The sequence below is a fragment of the Dendropsophus ebraccatus genome, chromosome 3, assembly GCF_027789765.1.
Source record: "Dendropsophus ebraccatus isolate aDenEbr1 chromosome 3, aDenEbr1.pat, whole genome shotgun sequence".
In the NCBI taxonomy this organism is placed as follows: Eukaryota; Metazoa; Chordata; class Amphibia; order Anura; family Hylidae; genus Dendropsophus; species Dendropsophus ebraccatus.
In genome coordinates this window covers 145,743,421-145,763,395 of record NC_091456.1, presented here as the reverse complement: position 1 = coordinate 145,763,395, position 19,975 = coordinate 145,743,421, and the positions used below count along the sequence as shown (strand labels likewise).

Genomic DNA, 19,975 nt, shown 5'->3' with positions numbered 1-19,975 from the left:
TTTTTTGTGGTTCAGGCGTTTTTGTGTGATGAACTTTTTTTTCCTTTGCCATCACATGACCCAGCTGCTGGACCAAAAAAGGTGACAAACACACTAGGAAAAAAACCCCACCATACACAAAGCAATTGCGTTTTTGAGACAACCAGAACAATCCCATTAAAGTCTATGGTTGGAAAAATGGCCACACTTGCTGAAAAAATGCCTACCCCCCCCCAACGCCATGTATGCAGGGCAGATCATAAACTTTCATTGACTACCAGCTAACATCTGGCCACTGGCGTTTATGCAAAAAAAAAAAAAAAAAAAAAACTGCCATGCCGTTTTGATTGGCGTTTTAGACAAAAAAAAGAGGGAGTGTGAGGCAGCCGAAAACCAAGCACCCTTCATTTAGCAGTTCACATGTAATTTGAAAATAAAATGCAACAGAATAAAACCTTGTTTTCTCACATATGCTTTATCTATGAGGAGCAAAATATAAAATTTTAAGGACAAAGAACATAAGATTCTACTGGGGGGGGGGGGTGTTGATAGGAAGGGTTATTGGGCATATACTCCCCTTTAATGTACAACAGGGTTGTCAAACTGAAATACTCAGTAGACCAGAATTTCAAAATTGGACAAAGTTGCTGGATAACCTTGATAATTTTTGAAGCGCGAATGCCGCGGTGCTGGCACTGTCAGAGCAGCGTGCGTTGTTCCTGGCACTGTCAGTGGTGTGAGTCTCCCAGCCCCGTGCAATATAATAAATGACAAGACTTATATAGTAGCCAGCCCTGCCCGATAGTCTCATATAGTAGCCAGCCCTCCCCATAGTCTTTTATATAGTAGCCAGCCCCCTCCCATAGTCTCTTATATAGTAGCCAGCCCTCCCCAGTAATCTCATATAGTAGCCAGCCCTCCCCTATAATCTCATATAGCAGCCAGCCCTCCCTTATAGTCTCTTATATAGTAGCCAGCCCTCCCCATAGTCTCAGACAGTAACCAGCCCTCCCCCATAGTCTCTTATATAGTAGCCATAGCGGGCCAGATGCAATTAAAACTCTGAATTGCCTGGCGGGCCAAAAATAATGGCACAACAGGCCAGATTTGGCTCGCGGGACAGAGTTTGACATGACTTATGTACAACATTCTGTATAATCACATCTAGTACCTGATAATGACCTCCATTATTAAAATGAATTCATACCCATCTATTAGAGGGGCTATCCTGGATTACACAAAAACATATTTACTTTCTTTGCAACACCGCAGCACCTATTGCCCTCTGGATTGTCTGTGGTATTACAATTCATCTCCATACATTTTAATTAAATTGAGCTGCAAAACTTACACCCAATCTAAGGACAGTGGAAAGCAGCCATGTTTTTCTAAAGCTGGATACCCCCTTTAACTTAATTGTTAGACAAAATATAAAGCCATATATCTCAGGAACAGGAGTACACACCTTCTGTACACAGGTGTGTGATCCAGGAACCCTAAGCTATCATTTCATGATAATGGAATCTCATGTTTGTGGGGGTTAGCCCCAGTTCCTCTTTAAACTTGCTTTCATGTCAGCCATATATCCTGTTAGCAGTTTCCTAGTGTAAAAAAATGCTGACAGACTTCCTTTAACAAATCTTAAATGCTGTGTCACTTAACATTGACTGTTTCTGCATTTCTAGAAAAAAAAATCCATATTTTACAATAATCATCCTTTAAATTTCCATTTCAAGAACAACCCATCATCTAAACACATGAAACTGGAAGAATGCAAATTTAAATATTTACCAGAACTTGATGTTTCATCAAAGTCATTGCACCACCCATCATGCTGTCATGTACATAGATTTTTTAATGTTATACTAATACTCTTGAAATAAAGACACAATGTTTTATTCATTGACTTGAAAATGTGAAAAAGTGGTTGATATTTCGAATTTTTATTACAATAAATGACTTTGTCATCTGTACATCATGTTTTCATCTATTACATCTCCTCTTCTGCTGCTGCTGTGTACTGTATTCATTAAACAAAATGTAGATGTGGCTTTGGAAACAAAACGGTCGCTTTGGACATGAACATTTTCTATATGCAATATGGGCAAAATAGTGATTGTCTTCATAAAGCAATAGGGTTATCACCGAGATCTGTTATTTTGGATGGTATTTTATTGTGTCTCATGGCATCTCGACTTCAGATTTTTTTCTATTTTGGCACTTAAGGTGTGGATTAGGTTAGATAAATGGACTCAGAGACAAAGACCATTAAATAGAATTGTGATGGTTACAGAGCTATTGATCTCTATATTGTCCAGCAATAGAGATTAGCAAAGCTATGAAAAGTTGACACTTTTTACATTATGGAGCCACATTTGCTGTCATTATAAACCAAAGTGGTGGTTTGTTAGCGTCCTCTGGCATTTTGTAATAGGTGATATTTTGACTGGAGCTTTAAGCTAGAATTTGCAGGGGCAACAATAATCATCACAGTGTATTTTTAATTATAAAACAATAACTATAAAGTTTTTTTTAACAATCTATTGGCAATCTTACATGCTTAAAATACAGCTTAAACGTTTTATTTATCTTTCTCCCACAATCAAGCTGAGCTAAGAATTGGTCTGGAACATTCTCCTAAGAGTTATCTGTTCTTGTTCCTGTAATTATTGGATAACCCCTACATTGCTTTGAGTTGACATCAGAAAGATGAACAATGAATTTGATGTCCTAAGGCTGTTGGGTCATATTTGAGTCAACTAATAAGACACAGACCTTAGTCGCAATTATTTGATTCAAAGTCTTCTTCAAATATAAACCTATACTGTGCCTTTTTGGAGCCTCATATTATTATTATTATTATTATTATTATTATTATTATTATTATTATTATTACTACTACTTCTACTAGTATTATTCATATCATTCATATTTGTCAGGAGGCAGCACCTGCTAGCTGTCAGGAGTCGGCACTCAGGTGTTTAACATTATCATTGTGCTGACTGGCAGACAGCACTGCTAGTCAGCTCTCACTTTGTTGCAGGTGGTTGGAGTCTCTGCCCCAATCAGCTCCTGGGACTGGTACCCCAGTCTCCATAAAACTACCACTCCCATCATGTCTATTTGCCTGCTATAGAGCCTTTCTTGTAAAGTGCCTAGCTAGCTGTAGTTATCTGGTTTTACTATCTGGCTTATCTGGTTCCCAAAAAGGCAGGGACATACTGGTGGGTTCAGCACCATGGCTTTACCCTGTCCTTGTGTCTGTGGGTCTGTGACAGTAATCACAAAATTATTATTATTATTATTATTATTATTATTATTATTATTATTATTATTATTATTATTTATCTTATTGACAATAAATAATAACAACAATATTAATATTATTTTATTTATATAATCCCAAAATATTCTACAGTGCTATACAAAGATTGTCATCACTCACATAGTTCCCTGCCCTAAATGTGATTCATAATCTAAAATCCAAATTAACCAATTGCGATGGAGTGTGAAAGAGAAACATGCGATCACGGGGAAAGAATACAAACTCCTGGCAGATAGCGCCCTTTGGGATTTGAACCCAGGACCCCAAAGCTGCAAGGCAACTATGCTAACCACCAAGCTTAAACCCAGTGAAGTAATCTCCAAAAACTAGCGGAAATTAGGGTGCCGCCTCCCAATATTGGAATAAGACCCAGTGGTCAGTATATATCAATGTAATCACCGACGCATATGGACCACTTAAGGACAATTAATACATAACCTTTAATAATACTTTAAAAACAAGGTCCATACAACATGTACACACAAAAAAAAAAACATTGGTGCCCTATATATACAGTGTGGTATCCTCAAGAGCACTAGCAAAATAGAAGGAACAAATAACTAAATAGACACAACAGGAGTAATGGTCAAGGCTGTCACAGGGTACAATGATCAGTGCTATGGTAAAGGGGGGGGGGGGGTTGGTGCACCCTCAGCTGACCCTAAATAGCCTCTTACCCTGCCTTTTGGGGTACCCACCTCCTTAACAGGGTGGCCCCAACCACGGTGACAGTCCCTCTCCTGTTGTAAGTGCTCAGGAGAAAAAAACAAACAAAGAGACAAAAAGCAAAAAACAGTGCAACGCATGTGACAACTTACAATCACCTAAACGTGTAATTGCAGCAGCACAATAGATACAGAAATTACTTGGAGTGTATATGAAATTTACAACACTTGTTCCAACGCGTTTCTACCGTCCCAATATGTGACGGTTTCATCAGGGAACAGCCCCAGCACTCCAAAATGGATGTGCCCTATAATATTAGCTGCTGTGAAGATCTCCTCTCAATAAAATGGACCTTTAATAATTAAATGCAATGATATATGATAAAGAGGGTTACTCGTAGTATATACTGTGGTGGGGAGCGCCAGTTATAGCGCTACCAGCTGTACCTCTACTACTACCAATACCCATGACACACTAGCAAAGATACTGTCATAATGTACATGTCTAGCCGTCACTTAGCGTAAGATGTGCTGAGTCAGGAAATAGTGATAGCCCTCTCACAAGGTCCCAGATGATTCCATGATCCCCCCACGATGAGATGGAGATGAATTCCATCTCATCGTGGGGGGATCATGGAATCATCTGGGACCTTGTGAGAGGGCTATCACTATTTCCTGACTCAGCACATCTTACGCTAAGTGACGGCTAGACATGTACATTATGACAGTATCTTTGCTAGTGTGTCATGGGTATTGGTAGTAGTAGAGGTACAGCTGGTAGCGCTATAACTGGCGCTCCCCACCACAGTATATACTACGAGTTACCCTTTTTATCATATATCATTGCATTTAATTATTAAAGGTCCATTTTATTGAGAGGAGATCTTCACAGCAGCTAATATTATAGGGCACATCCATTTTGGAGTGCTGGGACTGTTCCCTGATGAAACCGTCACATATTGGGACGGTAGAAACGCGTTGGAACGAGTGTTGTAAATTTCATTTCTGTATCTATTGTGCTGCTGCAATTACACGTTTAGGTGATTGTAAGTTGTCACATGTGTTGCACTGTTTTTTGCTTTTTGTCTCTTTGTTTGTTTTTTTCTCCTGAGCACTTACAACAGGAGAGGGACTGTCACCGTGGTTGGAGCCACCCTGTTAAGGAGGTGGGTACCCCAAAAGGCAGGGTAAGAGGCTATTTAGGGTCAGCTGAGGGTGCACCAACCCCCCCCCCCTTTACCATAGCACTGATCATTGTACCCTGTGACAGCCTTGACCATTACTCCTGTTGTGTCTATTTAGTTATTTGTTCCTTCTATTTTGCTAGTGCTCTTGAGGATACCACACTGTATATATAGGGCACCAATGGTTTTTTTTTTGTGTGTACATGTTGTATGGACCTTGTTTTTAAAGTATTATTAAAGGTTATGTATTAATTGTCCTTAAGTGGTCCATAAGCGTCGGTGATTACATTAAACCCAGTGAAGAATCTTATGATACTCTGGCAAGCCAGTCTAAAAGTTTAAACCTCAAATAATACTTCTGAAACAAAGTAAAAAAATAACATCAGATTGTTTTAATCAGTCAAAGACACATTTTAACATTCAATACCTATATTTAAGCTAAATAAGGTTATTTCATGTAAATTAAACTTAGTTTCTCTCACATGTGATGAAATGTGATGTTTTTGATCCTCTATTCCCTTCTATTCTTCTTAAAAAAAAAAAATATATATATATATGTAGTCCTTGTTGCAATATATATATATATATATATATATATATATATATATATATATATGAGGTTACAATGGATTTGTCTAGTGTTTCTCACATAAAGAAATTCCGTGAGTAATTCATTGAAACCTCGTATGAAGACAATGCACTGTCAAGGTTTACATGTATCAAACACAACTAGACAAACACAACAATAGACTGTGCATTGTCATTCAGGTTAGTGTATGTTCATTTGATAACCAGAGCAGAAGGATATAAAACGTTAATAGAAACTCTGCTGACCATTGTGCCAACGTGTTCTAAAAAAAAACATAGTCATGTTTATAATCTTTGTTGTTTCAAAAGAAAAAGCAGCTTGAGACGTAGGAGCAGAAAGAAGGAGGCTATTGAAATTGGGTATTGGATATTCGCCCACTCTTGTTATAGATAAAGCTTGTGTGTTTTTATTGAATCCCAACAAACCATGTTTAATTAGGTTCCTAAAGTAAATTTCAGTGTCATAGATCAATCCCAGTCTATCTGGTCTCTAGATGGAAAATTGAAATGTGACTTAACCTATAAAGTGCCATCCTTATAGGTTCAGAATTAATAATATAGCAGATAGCAGCACCCCCATGCCACGATTTATATCTCCATAGAATGATGTATATTGCACTTCTCCCGGCAATATCTAGTGATAGATATTAGTGACAGGATTATTTGGATATATAAAATGTTTGATGTGTTTCTAAAAATCCTTACCTACTACCTGGGTCCACTCTCCTTCCGGGATGGACCTGTCTTGGCTGTGACAACCCACTTAGCTAATAACTGTCCATAGCAGTATCCTGCCTCAGTAAGTGATTGACTAAGTACACCATCTTATGGTGCGTTTACACAGGCAGATTTATCTGACAAATTTTTTAAGCCAAAGCCAGGCACGGACCATAAACAGGCAACGGGTCATAGAGGAAAGACTGAGATTTCTCCTCTTTTCAAATGCATTCCTGGTTTTGGCTTCCAAAATCTGCCAGATAAATCTGCCTGTGTAAACACACCATAAGTTTATCTTCACTCTGGGTAAATGTGGCGGAATTAGGAGGGCTCCGCTCCTGCCGCACTCCGCTCAAAGAATTGACACAAGCCCTTCCGTAGAGAGACAGTGCTAAACTGAGGGTCCGTCGTGTAATTCCGTCACATTTGCTCAGTGTGAACTGGCCCTTAGGGTACGTTTATACATAGAGATTTATTGAATCCAAAGCCAGGAACAGACTATAAACACAGAACAGGTCATACTGAGATTTCTCCTTTTTTCAAATTCATTCCTGGCTTTGGCTTCAAAAATCTGTCAGATAACACTCTCTTGTCTAAACACAACTTAACTTTGTTTGCCAACCTTGTAAAGTTTGTTGAGAGAGAGGATCTCATTAACCTAGGAGGAGGAGGAGGTGACGTTGGCATAACCCTCTCTCCCCACATAGTCATATGAAATCGCTAAGGCTGAATAATTGTTTTCTTATACTGCTCCTAAACTTATTCAGTACAAAAAAAAATTTCCATGTTACACTATGAGAAACAATTTGCTTAAACAGATTTAGCTCCATATGCTTCGGCTCATTGGACTGGGTCCTCACTCACGACCTCATTGATTCTGCAGGGATTTAAGGAGGAAAAAGAACAACCAATATTGTAGCCTACAAGCCAACTTTTCGAAGTAGATGTGATCTGACAGTATGAACAGCAGTTTCCTGCAGGGTAGTCAGTAGATTGATAACTTGATCTAAGACCAACTAGTGGGAATTTGGTTTCCTTTGAACTGCCTTTCAGATCCTCGGATTCTGCTTCTGAACATGTATCAGGGAATTGCAGGTGATGCATCTGCTTGTTGCAGTAGCTGTGATGGCAGAGGGCAGATTAAGATAGATGTTTACTTAGAGTAAGATATTGAACCAGGACTAAGGAGAAGAACAATTCAATGGTCAAGGCTACAGTCAACAAATCAAACTAAAATGCTTAAGGATATAATTGTCTTATTAAAATAAGAAAAGGTATCATCCAAAATAAAGGGGCTGGCTACAGAATCCAAACCTAGAAAGTGCATGATTGACAGATGATGAGACTGTATCTGACAAGCTTAACGTTATCTGGCATATGGCGTGTCGGACCAGTAACTAATGATTTTATTTTAAGTTTTGTGTATGTGTGTGTGTGTGTGTTTGTGAGTGTGTGTGTAATACATCCAGGATGAAATAGTAGTTCACAGCTCTCATGTACGTATTGCTTTACATTTTTTAATAAAACTATCTTTAGAACTTCAGCATCATCACAACAAGTATTTATTGTAACCTGTGTTTCATGTTTCTTTCAGATCCTTGTCATCCAAACCCCTGCCATAATGGTGGATTCTGTGAAATCAGTGAAGCATATCGGGGCGATACATTTATTGGATATGTCTGCAAATGTCCTCATGGCTTTAATGGAATCCACTGCCAGCACAGTAAGACACTTCAATTATAAAGCCGTCTTTGGGAATAATATCCTGGTTTAGGCTATGTTCACACACAGTATAACAACGGCCATTGTTATACAGGGCGGACACCAGCTGGTGTTTGTCATGTTCCTGCGGCCATCACAGTTCTGATGGCCACATGAACATTGTTTTCCATATGACCCATTAGGAGTGTGTATGGAAATCAATTAACATTGATTTCCATGCACAACACGGATGCACGGACTGCCGGAAAAAAAAACAGTCCGTGTGTGCATGGAAACTTAATAATGGCTGCTATTACTGTAACACTGGTCGTTGTTAATTGACATGACAATTATTCTCACGACCGTACAGAACAACGACCATTGCTCGGTACAGTGTGAAAATAGAACGAGCAGCGTTACATTGATTTCAATGCAATGCAGCCCAAGCTGTTCTTTAAAAAAAAACAAAAAAAAAAACATTTTTTCTTTTCACATTTTTACATTCTTTGCAAAAAAAAAAAAAGTAAATATTGTGAATGTATCGTTAAAGTGATTCTAATCACTTGTGTTGCTTTTTTGTTGTATTTTAGAAGTTTTCTAAGTGACTTTTGTTTTGTTTAGTTCTTGGTTGTAGACCTCTCAATAGCCAACACCCTGCTTTGTACTGACAGGGGTGACAACTCCCAAAACAGCTGTCTGCAGATGGGTACTAGTTCCTTTTAGAGAGATTTTCGGTTTGGTTTATATCTCTAGTCATATTCTAAGACTTCTAGTATAAGTGACACACTGATTTGAAAAGAAAGCCACCTTGAAAAGATGGTGTGAGAGAGAGAGAGAGAGAGAGAGAGAGAGAGAGAGAGAGAGAGAGAGAGAGAGAGAGCTACCTTGTATATTCTTCCCCGAATTTCTTGTGGAGCATAAATTTCCTGTAAGTCTCTATATATCTTTTTGTTGATCTCAATGGGAATTTCTATACCTTTGGTTGTATGATTATTTATTTATTTAGCACTTTACATAATATCATGAAATAGTACAGTATCATATCTAAAAAATTAGCAACAATAAATATTATAAACAAATTAGCAACAATAAATATTATATTATAAACAAATTAGCAACAATAAATATTATATTAAGAAAACCTTTTTTTCTTAACTCAATACTAGCATAAACCAATGTGACACTTTCACAGAAGCATTAAAGGAATGAATAAAACTGACCTGGAAGCAAGAGAAAAGTATTTTTCCAGCTCACCTTAGCTTTCAGATCGAACTATCAGCATGAGCTTGCATTTAAACATATACTTTCTTGTAGTCAAGAGGGAGTAAGAGGAGCAGGTGTTACTTCAGTCTATGCAGTTCACAGGGTAGAACACTCAAAGCTAATAATGACATCAATATCGCAGGCTACATTTTAGTTACATATTAAAAATAGATTTAGCTATTAATAATGACTACATGTCACTATTATCCTGAACATTATCCTGAAAATCTCTCAATCACTCAGGGTAGATATGATAAGATATGATTTTAGGTTCAGATCTTAATCAACGATCAACGACAAAAGAATGATTTTTCGCTTGCTGCCTGCAATTACACAGAACGATTATCGTTTAAACTCAAACAACTAAGAAACTTAGAGATTATCCAGGATTAGTAAAACACAGCTATCATCCAAGTCCTCAGGTTGTGTTTGGTATTGCATTTCAGCTCCATTCCCTTCACTGAACCTGAACAACAAAATGGCACCCAAACAAGAGTTGTGCTGTTTCTATAAGAAGACTAAGGCTGGATAATTCCTAAAGTAGTTGCATAACACTAAATTACGACATTTAATACATTCAATCAAAACATCCCTTTAAGTGTTATTGTACCTGAGGGCAAACAATATTTAGGTTTAAGTCCTGTTTAAGTTAATTCTATACAGTATCTATTACTATTTGCTGTCTATGATTGTAAATGAGGAAATGTCATATTTTATCATTCACATGCACTGCATTCTGTATTGGGAAATTCAAGCATTTGATGTGTGTCAATTTCATAAATTGTTGCCAAATCTGCTCCCACCACTGGGTCTTTCTGAGCTATCTCTGAATATACATTGCTTTGATGTAGTTCTTCAAACACCTCTGGCTTTTGCAGTTGACCCCCCTTGCAATTTTACGTCTTTGAAATGTATATAAGGTTACAGGTATTTATTATCCCGATTCGACTGCCTAAAAAGAATATTATAAGCCCTTTGAAATGTGGTCACTGTGATCATCATCTCTACGATAAATAAATATGCTGTCAAAAAGAGTATTAGAGTTAACACATAATGTTCCATGCTGAATATAGACAAGCACCCAGTCATTGACTGTAATGGTGCTATGATTGGAAGTTCCTAATACGGGAAAGACTATCAAGGATAGTTTTTTGAAGAATAAATTGTGATTGAGGCTTGGTATAACTGACGTATTACATTACAGTTATTAATGGAAGAATCAACATGCACATATTACTAAAACCTGTGAATACAACATACACACCCCCCTGCTATCCTACATACATACATACATACATACATGCAAAACGCTTCCTTACTTAGACTATCCCTGTTCAAATGTAGAACAGTCTGTAGGATAGAGTCTATAGTGAAAGGGTGTATGGTATGATACTGTTTACAAGTTTTCTCTGTGGACAGAGGGAAATTTGAGTCATGGCAAGCTATGTATGGTGCTGTAAAATATTTTGAAATAAGATACTATATATATATATATATATATATATACAGTATATATATATATATATATATATATATACACTATATATGAACAATAATAATAACAACAATAATAATAATATTAATAATTATTATTATTAGCGGGGGAAAACAATTTTACGCCTTCTTGTGGTAAGATCTAATTCTAGTCTGACCTTGTCTATAATCATGTGTATACAGTATTTACCTGACACATTACTGCAGGCCGTGTTTACATGACAAAGATGTCATTTTCCTACAGATTGCTGTATTGCTATTGGGACCTGGGTCTGGGACTGAAAGGCTGGGTACCCTACCTGAGCCTCACATAGTGTTATTCTGCAACTTTTTTTTAGTATAGTATATATATATATATATATATATATATATATATATATATAATATTACTGTATGCAAACAGTTTACATTACTCCCACATGGACACACAGTTACATGCATTTAATCCTTTACTCTAGTAGGTCTGTACAGAATGATGTATTTTAAGATTCCTAGTAGTATCCATAATAATTCTTCTTGCTCTTCTTTCTTCTTCATGTCACCACAGGATCACGCCTCTGTTATATATTTCTCATCTTTTTGAGTTTTAATTTGTTTGACTCCACAATCCTTCTGCAGAACATGTCTTTTTGTTCTCAAGAATACCATTTGCCTTTATTTATATCCTCTTTTGTGGGTATTTGTGTTCCCTGCATTCTGTCACATTAAAAAGAAGTATGCACAGATGACAGTGATAATCATTTAAGATTCATAAGGTGAGGAGCCAGGGAGACGGAGATTATTACAGTTTGCCTTTGGGTTGTTATTCCCTTCAGCAAAGCTACTATGGGAACAGGATGCTGCCAAATTATTCATTGCCAATAAACCGTGCTATCTTGCATGCACAAATACTGCACTCTGGTGCTATAAGACAAGGGATAGAAATATAATTGTTAATTACACTTTGTATCTCTAAACAGTTAAACAGCTTGACATTATCTTGTAAAACTTTTTATACTTGCTTATTTCACCTACACTGTTGTACTTGTGTAAACCTCCACCTCATTACCTCCTCCGTAAATAATCGATAACGTGAAGGCAGCGAATAGCGCTAAGGAATATTGTTTCTCTAATCAGACACAAGTAAATGGAACAATGTTAACTCTTGCTTTACATTATTTATTTTAGGTTATAGAAAATCCATATGCAAAAGCCAACTGGAACAAGGATCTCAAAATGAGAAGCACACACAATGAGATGATGAAGGACATAATTGGCATATATATATATATATATATATATATATATATATATATATATATATATATATATATATATACACACACACACATATGTTTATGCCATACATATTCCTATGTTATGGCATAAATTATTATTTCTGAGCTCAAACCAAATAGACCCCATGCAAGATGTGAGATGTTATTTTTGTTAGCGGCACTATAGAGGAAAACACCCCCCCAAACACACAAACAAACAAAACACGCACTGTATATTTTTATCAGGCTATATAGTACCTTTAGAAACTTTATTAAAGCAATGTATTGACAAAATAATAATAATAATCATCTACTTTTTAAAAGTTGACCAGATTACCCTACCAATGTGCAAATGTCAAAGAGATGGGACCCCCATTTAGCATATCCCTTGGTTATCCAGAGTGGTGAGATCCGAGAGTTCAATGAAGCTACATTTAAATGGTTAGCTATTCATTTGAATGAATTTCATGTAGAGGCCACTGCAGGAGTAGCGTTACTGGGGATCCTGATGACAGGGTCCTGTCCTATGGGACGAAAAAACATTAGATCGTTCAGATTTGAATGATAATCGTTTAGCGTAATTATAGACAACGATTAAACGACCAATGAGAAATTGTTGGTAGTTTGATAGAATTTGGACCTATTTTTATTGTGGATTGTTTGCAAATCATTCGTATGTAATAAGACGTTGTTTGGTCGTTTGCAGTAGCGACAAATGCAGTAGCGACGACTGGGCGACCACAAGAACAATCATAAGTAACAATCGTCGTTTCGTGTATTTGGGTGAAAAATTTTAGGTCGTTCACCATAACGGTGGTTTGAGATTGTTTATCGTTAATCATTAAAAAATCGCTTTGTGGAATAAATTATTAAGATTAGCTATCCAATCCTTAGTTATAAAGTCCATTATCATATAACTGTTTAGAATATCACCAGATTTCAGGCATCCTTTCAAGTTTTCTGTTGTCCCTGAATAGGTGATTAGAGACTAATTTCTTTGATGCTTCCATACACTGCACACGCAAGAGTAGATTCTGCTACCCAATACTCTATAGTTCACAAGTTGCAGCAGCAGCGGTTGCATGGAGGACATTATAGAGCAGCACTGAACACTAAATTCAGAAATTCAGGGATAGGATGAGATCTAATGCTCAGTGCCCCACCACTTTCCTGTTACCCACTTCTGGTAGACTTTCTATGGGCTGCTGTAACCTGATACTTTTATGAACTGATCCATCTCAACCCAGACTGGAGCAGTTTTCAGAGTTAATGATGAGTTTAGTAGGAGGAAGGGGAGCAGGAAAACACTGACACACAGGGAAAAATGTATTTTACTGGTTCGTACCATTGTTTTATGCAAAGTTTATTAAAATGACCGTGTCCGCTTAACATTTAAAGCACTACATACCACGATGCAGAAAACTTTAGACTGACATTTAATGCCTCACATTAAAAATGTCAAGCTAAAGTTGGCAAATTCTATATAGTTAATTAACATAAAATAAATGGTAAAATAACATGTAGCAAAAAAAAAAAAAAAAGGAGAAGAAAAGAGTAATTGTTTATTGTCTAACGTTCCACTTCACTTCCCCTACATTGTAAATTAGCTTTATCACAAATGACAAATTACCCTTCCTTTTCTTTAACAAAGTTTCACTGAGCTCATTGATCATCTTTCATCCTATCAGTAGTCGCAACATCATAAAAATACAATCCTGATGTTGTTCATGCAGCAATGTCCGCGGGTGAATCACACCAATGATTTTGTTTTTTAAAATGATATGCCATTCTTGAACATTGTGTGCTATAGTTAGACTAGTTGTCTTTTGAGTGGATTAGGATTTGGTTTTATATGTGCTGTTTAGGAATATTTTATATTTTCTGTGGTATTCTTAATTGTGCCTACATACTATTCAATGAAATCCTATTTTAAATTATTAAATGAGCTCACTGGAGGATTCAGAACAGATAGAGAGACATCCAGGCTACATGTACCAGGGCATACATGTAAAGCTTTTATTCTTCAAAAGGGAGGGGAGCTTCCTGCTGATTAATGGATTTTTCTCTCCGCCGTTAGTATGCCCAATACCGAGCGTCATTTGTAGTGGTGCAAAGCAGGCTGATGCTGAAAATATGTTCTTTGGAGTGATCAAACATGTTTCATTATCTAACAATCGGACAGACAAATGTAGGTTTTGCAGCTGTCTGCTACCTATCTGAATTCATATTGGCTGAAGGTATGGTGATGCATTTTTAGTGTTTGTTCACGGCCCTTATTTCCAGTAAAGCATTATGTTACTTAGTTGTGGCCTTCAAACATTGACCTCAACACCATTAAACACCTTTGGGATGAATTGGAATGGCGATTGTAATCCAGATCTTCTCATCCAACGTTAAGGCCTATCCTTAAAAATGGTTAAATGGACACAAATTACAACAAATATACTCTAATATCTTGTGGAAGGCCTTTAGAAAAGATTGGAGGCTCACAAAATGGTGATCTTAAAGTATGTAGCAACGCCCATGGTGTTGGAACAATATGTCTAACTATTTCATAGGTGTGATGACAGGTGCCTCAGTGGTTGACATTGTTACCTCGCAGCACTAGGGTCCTGGACTTAATTCTGATCGAAATCAACATCGACATAGAGTTTGTATGTTCTTCATGTGTTTGATTGATACTAAGTCCACTAGAAACAAAGACTGATGAGTGGTGACAATTTCTGTACGGTACTTTGGAATATTTTAGCTCTATATAAATGTATGAATGAAAAACATAATAATATATCCACATATATTTGCATATTTAGTTTTTCATCAGCCCTGCTGAAACATTGAGTACTGAGAGAAAGTATTTAAACCGATGCTTCATGGGAAATATACACTGTGATAGATTTCCTATGTAGACCTTTAACACTTATTCATTAATGCAAATAGAACATCAAAGAATTGTGCAGCAGCAGTTTGGAATATTAAAGACACATCCAGACTAGGTCAAGAGGTTCCTTGTGATCTACGTGACTTTGACTGTTCACTGATTGTTGGTGTGAAACACAGTCGTTTGAACGTGTCAGAAACTGCTGGTCTCACTGTGTGCCAGTTCTCCGAGGTCAGAGGGGAATGTTCACACTGGTTCAGTCAGTCAAGGAAGTGGCAGTAACTCAAATAATCATGTCATATTTCAAAAATTGATTGCAGTAAAAAGAGCTTATATATGGATGGACAAGTACAGCTTAAAGGGGAACTATTAGCAGGTTAGACGAATCTAACCTGCTGATAGCCCCCATAGTGCTGGGAATGCTGAGGAGGAAGGTACGTGTATTACCTTCCTCCTTGTAGTTGGTCACGCGCTATTAGGCTATGTTCACACTACGTATATTTTCATATAACTATGGCCATTGTTGCCGATTGTAACAACGGCCGTGATTTATACGAAAACATACGTGCTGTTGCCATCTATGGAATCCCGGCCAGAGAGTATACACATAGTATACGCTCCGGCTGGGATTCCATCCGGCCACAGAAAACTGACCTGTCAGTGCACACTATGGAGCAGGTGGCTCCGGCTCCACTGTGTGCTGTGGGGAGTTCTGATGCGGGCGCGCAGTACCGGCCAGGATAATCTTTTCTGAGACCGGCCAGTCTCTTACGTAGTGTGAACATAGCCTTAGTCTGGGTTCACACAGTGTATGACACCGGCCGTTCGGTGACATAGCCGTGTCACTGGACTTTCGCTGGCCGTGTCACTGAACTTTCAGCTAAATGATACAGCAGTACTCCTTAATGGTGCTCCGAAATGGAGTTTACCCTGCCTAACAGCCCAGGACCATGGCAGAGGAGGAAGTTAAGATCCATACCTTTCTGCTCAGTGTCGTCAGTGCTATAGGGGGCTATAAGCAGGTTAGATTTGTCTAACCTTCTCATATTCTCCTTTAAGAATGCACTAGGCACCAAATTAGAAGCTATTGTACTTTGTGTACATGCTTACCAACTATTGGCAGGCTAGAAAAATGTAACCCAGTTTGAAATGAAGAGTCAGAATTAGCTGTAAATTCCAGGAATCTATCTTTCCTTGTAACTAGGTATATAGATTTAAATCTCGAATCTCAATTCTTACAGTACTTATCCTCTACTGTATGCCCTACAGGAAGTGGTGTATTTTCTCCAGTATGACACAGTGTTCTCTGCTGCCACCTCTTTATATAATAGGAACTATCTAGAGCAATAGCATTTCCCCATAAAAAACTTTTCCTGCTTTGGACAGGTGGTAGCAGAGAGCACCTTGAAAGGCCATAAAGCACTTCATGTTGGACATAAATCTGACAAATCTGTTTAAGGCCGGGTTCACACTGCGTTTTTTACTATGTTTTTTTCATGCTTTTTTTTTTTGCAGAAAAAACGAATGAAAAAAAGATGCATTTGTGTGCAACTGTTTCATACCAACTGTAGTTTGAGATATGTTTAGATGTAAGGGGTTGCCAAGATGCAAAGGGGAAAGACAGGGCACTGTACCCTCTGGTCAGTATGTCCAATTTCTGGGGTTGCTGCAATAGTCGTCACACAGACATTAGTGTGCTTGTCAACTGCAAGTAAAGGGGTTATGGAGTTCGTCTGGGCAGCAAAAGTGCAGCTACATTTAGCCGCTTTCCTCCTATATAACACCTCTATGCCTGCAAGTAAACTGCCACGTTGTCTAGAATGACAGGCTGAACATTGCGGGATTTTGCTGCCAAGGGGAATGCCCTGTAGGCTTTATCTCCTCACTTGTAAAACCCTTCTAAATCACTTCTATATTTCAGCACTGTAACAACGGGTGAAATAAGAGTTATATCTCCTGATTTAGCGTAAAAAAAACGATTGTAAACTCTATGTAATATTAGTCAGCAAAGAGCTGCTGAGAGGTCTGCTGTAAACAATGCACACACCATTGCTGCCATTTCCTAACCCTCTCAATTCACTGGCCAAGTCTTTTGTACCCCCTTAGTAATGTCACTGTGACAGGCTCCTCTACAGTAGTGCCGATGGCGGGGCACAACTGACACAAATAGCATCTTCTATGTTGGTGGCCTTCACCCATACAGGCAGCTCTTACACCCGACAGTGTTTCTTCCTTCTCGACCTTGCCAGCTTTTGGTGCAACACATGCCAAGCACCTGTCCAACAGTGAGCCTATGGAACTCTCTGCCACATGTTGTCATGGCCGATTCATTAAATAAGTTCAAGGGAAGCATTTATGCTTTTCTTGAAAAACATAATATTACAAGTTATGGGCATTAGATTTCCAGTGATCCGGGTATTATTCTGATTGCCACTGGAGTCGGGAAGGAGTTTTCTCCCTGTGATGGAGCAATTGCCATCTGCCTCATAGGGGTTTTTACCTTACTGTATTATATATGTTACTATGTTACAATGAGATCCATCCACAGCACTGCTCATCCCACAGCTGTTGCAGCAGTCATGCACACATACAGCGCTTGAACTTTCTAACAACCTCAGGTGGCACCTACTAGAATAACTGTAAGACTATCCCATCTTAATAGGCACCTGATCCACCTACTGTACGTGTTCTAGGCAGTCACAGGACCCAGGCAAGAACCCTGTGTACATACTGTAAAGGCCCTATTCCACGGAAAGATTATCGGCCGTCACGGCCAATAATCGTCCCGTGGAATAGAAGGCAACAATTAGCCGATGTCGTTTGCCCCTCAAGAGGAGCAGCGGCAGCAGACAGCTGCTGTATGCTATGGGCTGCCCGGACGATCTAGTGATCACCCGGGCAGCCCCCCCGCACTCTCCCGCTCGCTGCTGCTACACGGAATAGCGGCGGCAGCAGCAAAGGGAAAGGAGGAGAAAACTAGTGCTGACAGCGCTCGTTTGTTCCTCAGAGTCAGGCAGTGGAATAGGGCCTTAACTCCCAACCGCATAGAGCAAGGGCAGGCAGTTGTATAACAACAGGTATCACAAGCCTGTATGTAATGTAAAATAAAGATAAGTACAGAATATACATGTGCCTAATAATATGCAAACTAACTCTCTCTCTCTCTCTCTTTCTAAATATATATATATTCAGGTTAGGATTTCTATATGCCATAAAATGTAACACCCTTAAATACCCCAAATGGCTGAATGATATTCTTGATAAACTATGTACAGTATGGTTTATTGGCTAAAAGGGCAGTGGTGCGCCATATTTTCTATGAAGTTTCTTTTTCTATTTGGAGAGGTGCCCAGTAACTGAACGCATGGCTTAAATCTGCTATTAAATCAGCTCTTGGCATCTCCTTGGCTTCCTAATTGTGTTGTATCTCTCGCTATTTCCATTGCTGTACATTCATACTCTGTCCTATACTTTATTGAATTATCTGAATGGGCCTTTAAAGGGGCGGCCGTTCCCTGAAAACATAAAAGCAGCGTTTTAAGTACTGTATAATTGTTGTTTTTTTCCAATTTCAAAAGAGCAGACCTATTGTGGCTTTTTTCATCCATGTTGCTGTTTTTTTCTTTTATGAGGCAAGGTATACTTTTCATTTTTAATTATAGCCCATCAGTGTTATACTAACAGGCAATCCATTACATTGCATATACCAAGAGAAGTTATGCTTTGTTAGGCCCCAGTTTCCATGGTAACCATTTGCACCACACAATAATGATGGGAGGGGGTCACTGGGATGACAGAGAAAATCATTGTAGTATGTCAAACTGTTTGGATGGCATCATCCATATTGTCCACTGTTTCATAAGTATATTGTCTAGTACCTTTGAAATTACAGTAATGGCTAAATCTGTGGTTGTATGAGATTAGCTTCTCACTCATCCATCAATAAAGTTCTGTTCACTTTATCTTTATAGCTTTTGTTAAAAACAACATCATGATCGATATATATATATATATATATATATATATATATATATATATATATATATATATATATAAATCCTGACTGACACCATTGACTTACGGTGAAGTTCAGCAGATTTTCAGGGGACTTATCACTACAGTGGTGCTACCTACTGAAAACAATGAAGTCAGTGTGAACAAATTTTTTCAGTATACAAAGTAGCTCTCCTCTGGAAGGAAAAAGAACTTGATTTCTGGTGCGGAAATAGCTTTCCTGTAAACACACAAACTAGTGCAAATCATCCCACCACAATAAGGTGGCCTCATGCCGGGATGGACCTACTCTGTTCTTTAGCCTCTCCATGTCCTTTCCTGGGCATGCAGGATAGCTTTCTTGTAGGTTCAATCCCTTAAAGAGTCTTGAAACATGATCAAGGATTATTAGACAAGCCAGAATTTTCACAAAAACATAGAAGGGTGCTAGCTGTCCAGTAGAAAGACCTTTGTTGTGGGGCTCCAGTGTCGCTTTAAGAACACCACTAAACTTTCATAGGGAGTCCTTTTGCCAATTTAAAGGCATGCGAAGTAGTGCTCCTCTAGAAGGGAAAGCCATTGCTCTGAAGTGGTACCTTCTTGAGGGGGGCTTCCTTGTAAACCGATGCTTGACCCCTTAAAGAGCTTAAAAACGTGACTAGGGATCCCATTACCCACTCACTCCCATAATCTAACATGGCATGACAGTCATTAGCACAATCCTACATAAAACACAGCAAGCTTTATTTCTAGTCTACAAACTTGGAATAATAAACATGACATTACATTGTTTTCACTTGTTGAATCCTAATCTTGTACAGAACACAATAAACTGCAGGTTATTTGACTTCATAATATAAAGTTGTATACAGTGAGACATATATGTTAGATTTATGTGTGATAAATAAAGAGATAATAATTATTAATTACTT

The 19,975-nt window shown here is 38.1% G+C and overlaps 1 protein-coding gene across 1 annotated transcript in view; it reads left to right on the top strand.

Moving 5' to 3' along the window:
• EDIL3 (EGF like repeats and discoidin domains 3) overlaps positions 1 to 19,975 on the top strand; it is a 485,725-nt gene that overhangs the window by 213,250 nt on the left and 252,500 nt on the right. The window contains exon 3 of the mRNA XM_069962882.1: positions 8,053 to 8,181. Coding sequence (XP_069818983.1) covers positions 8,053 to 8,181 — 129 coding nt within the window. The remainder of the gene's footprint in view (positions 1 to 8,052; positions 8,182 to 19,975) is intronic.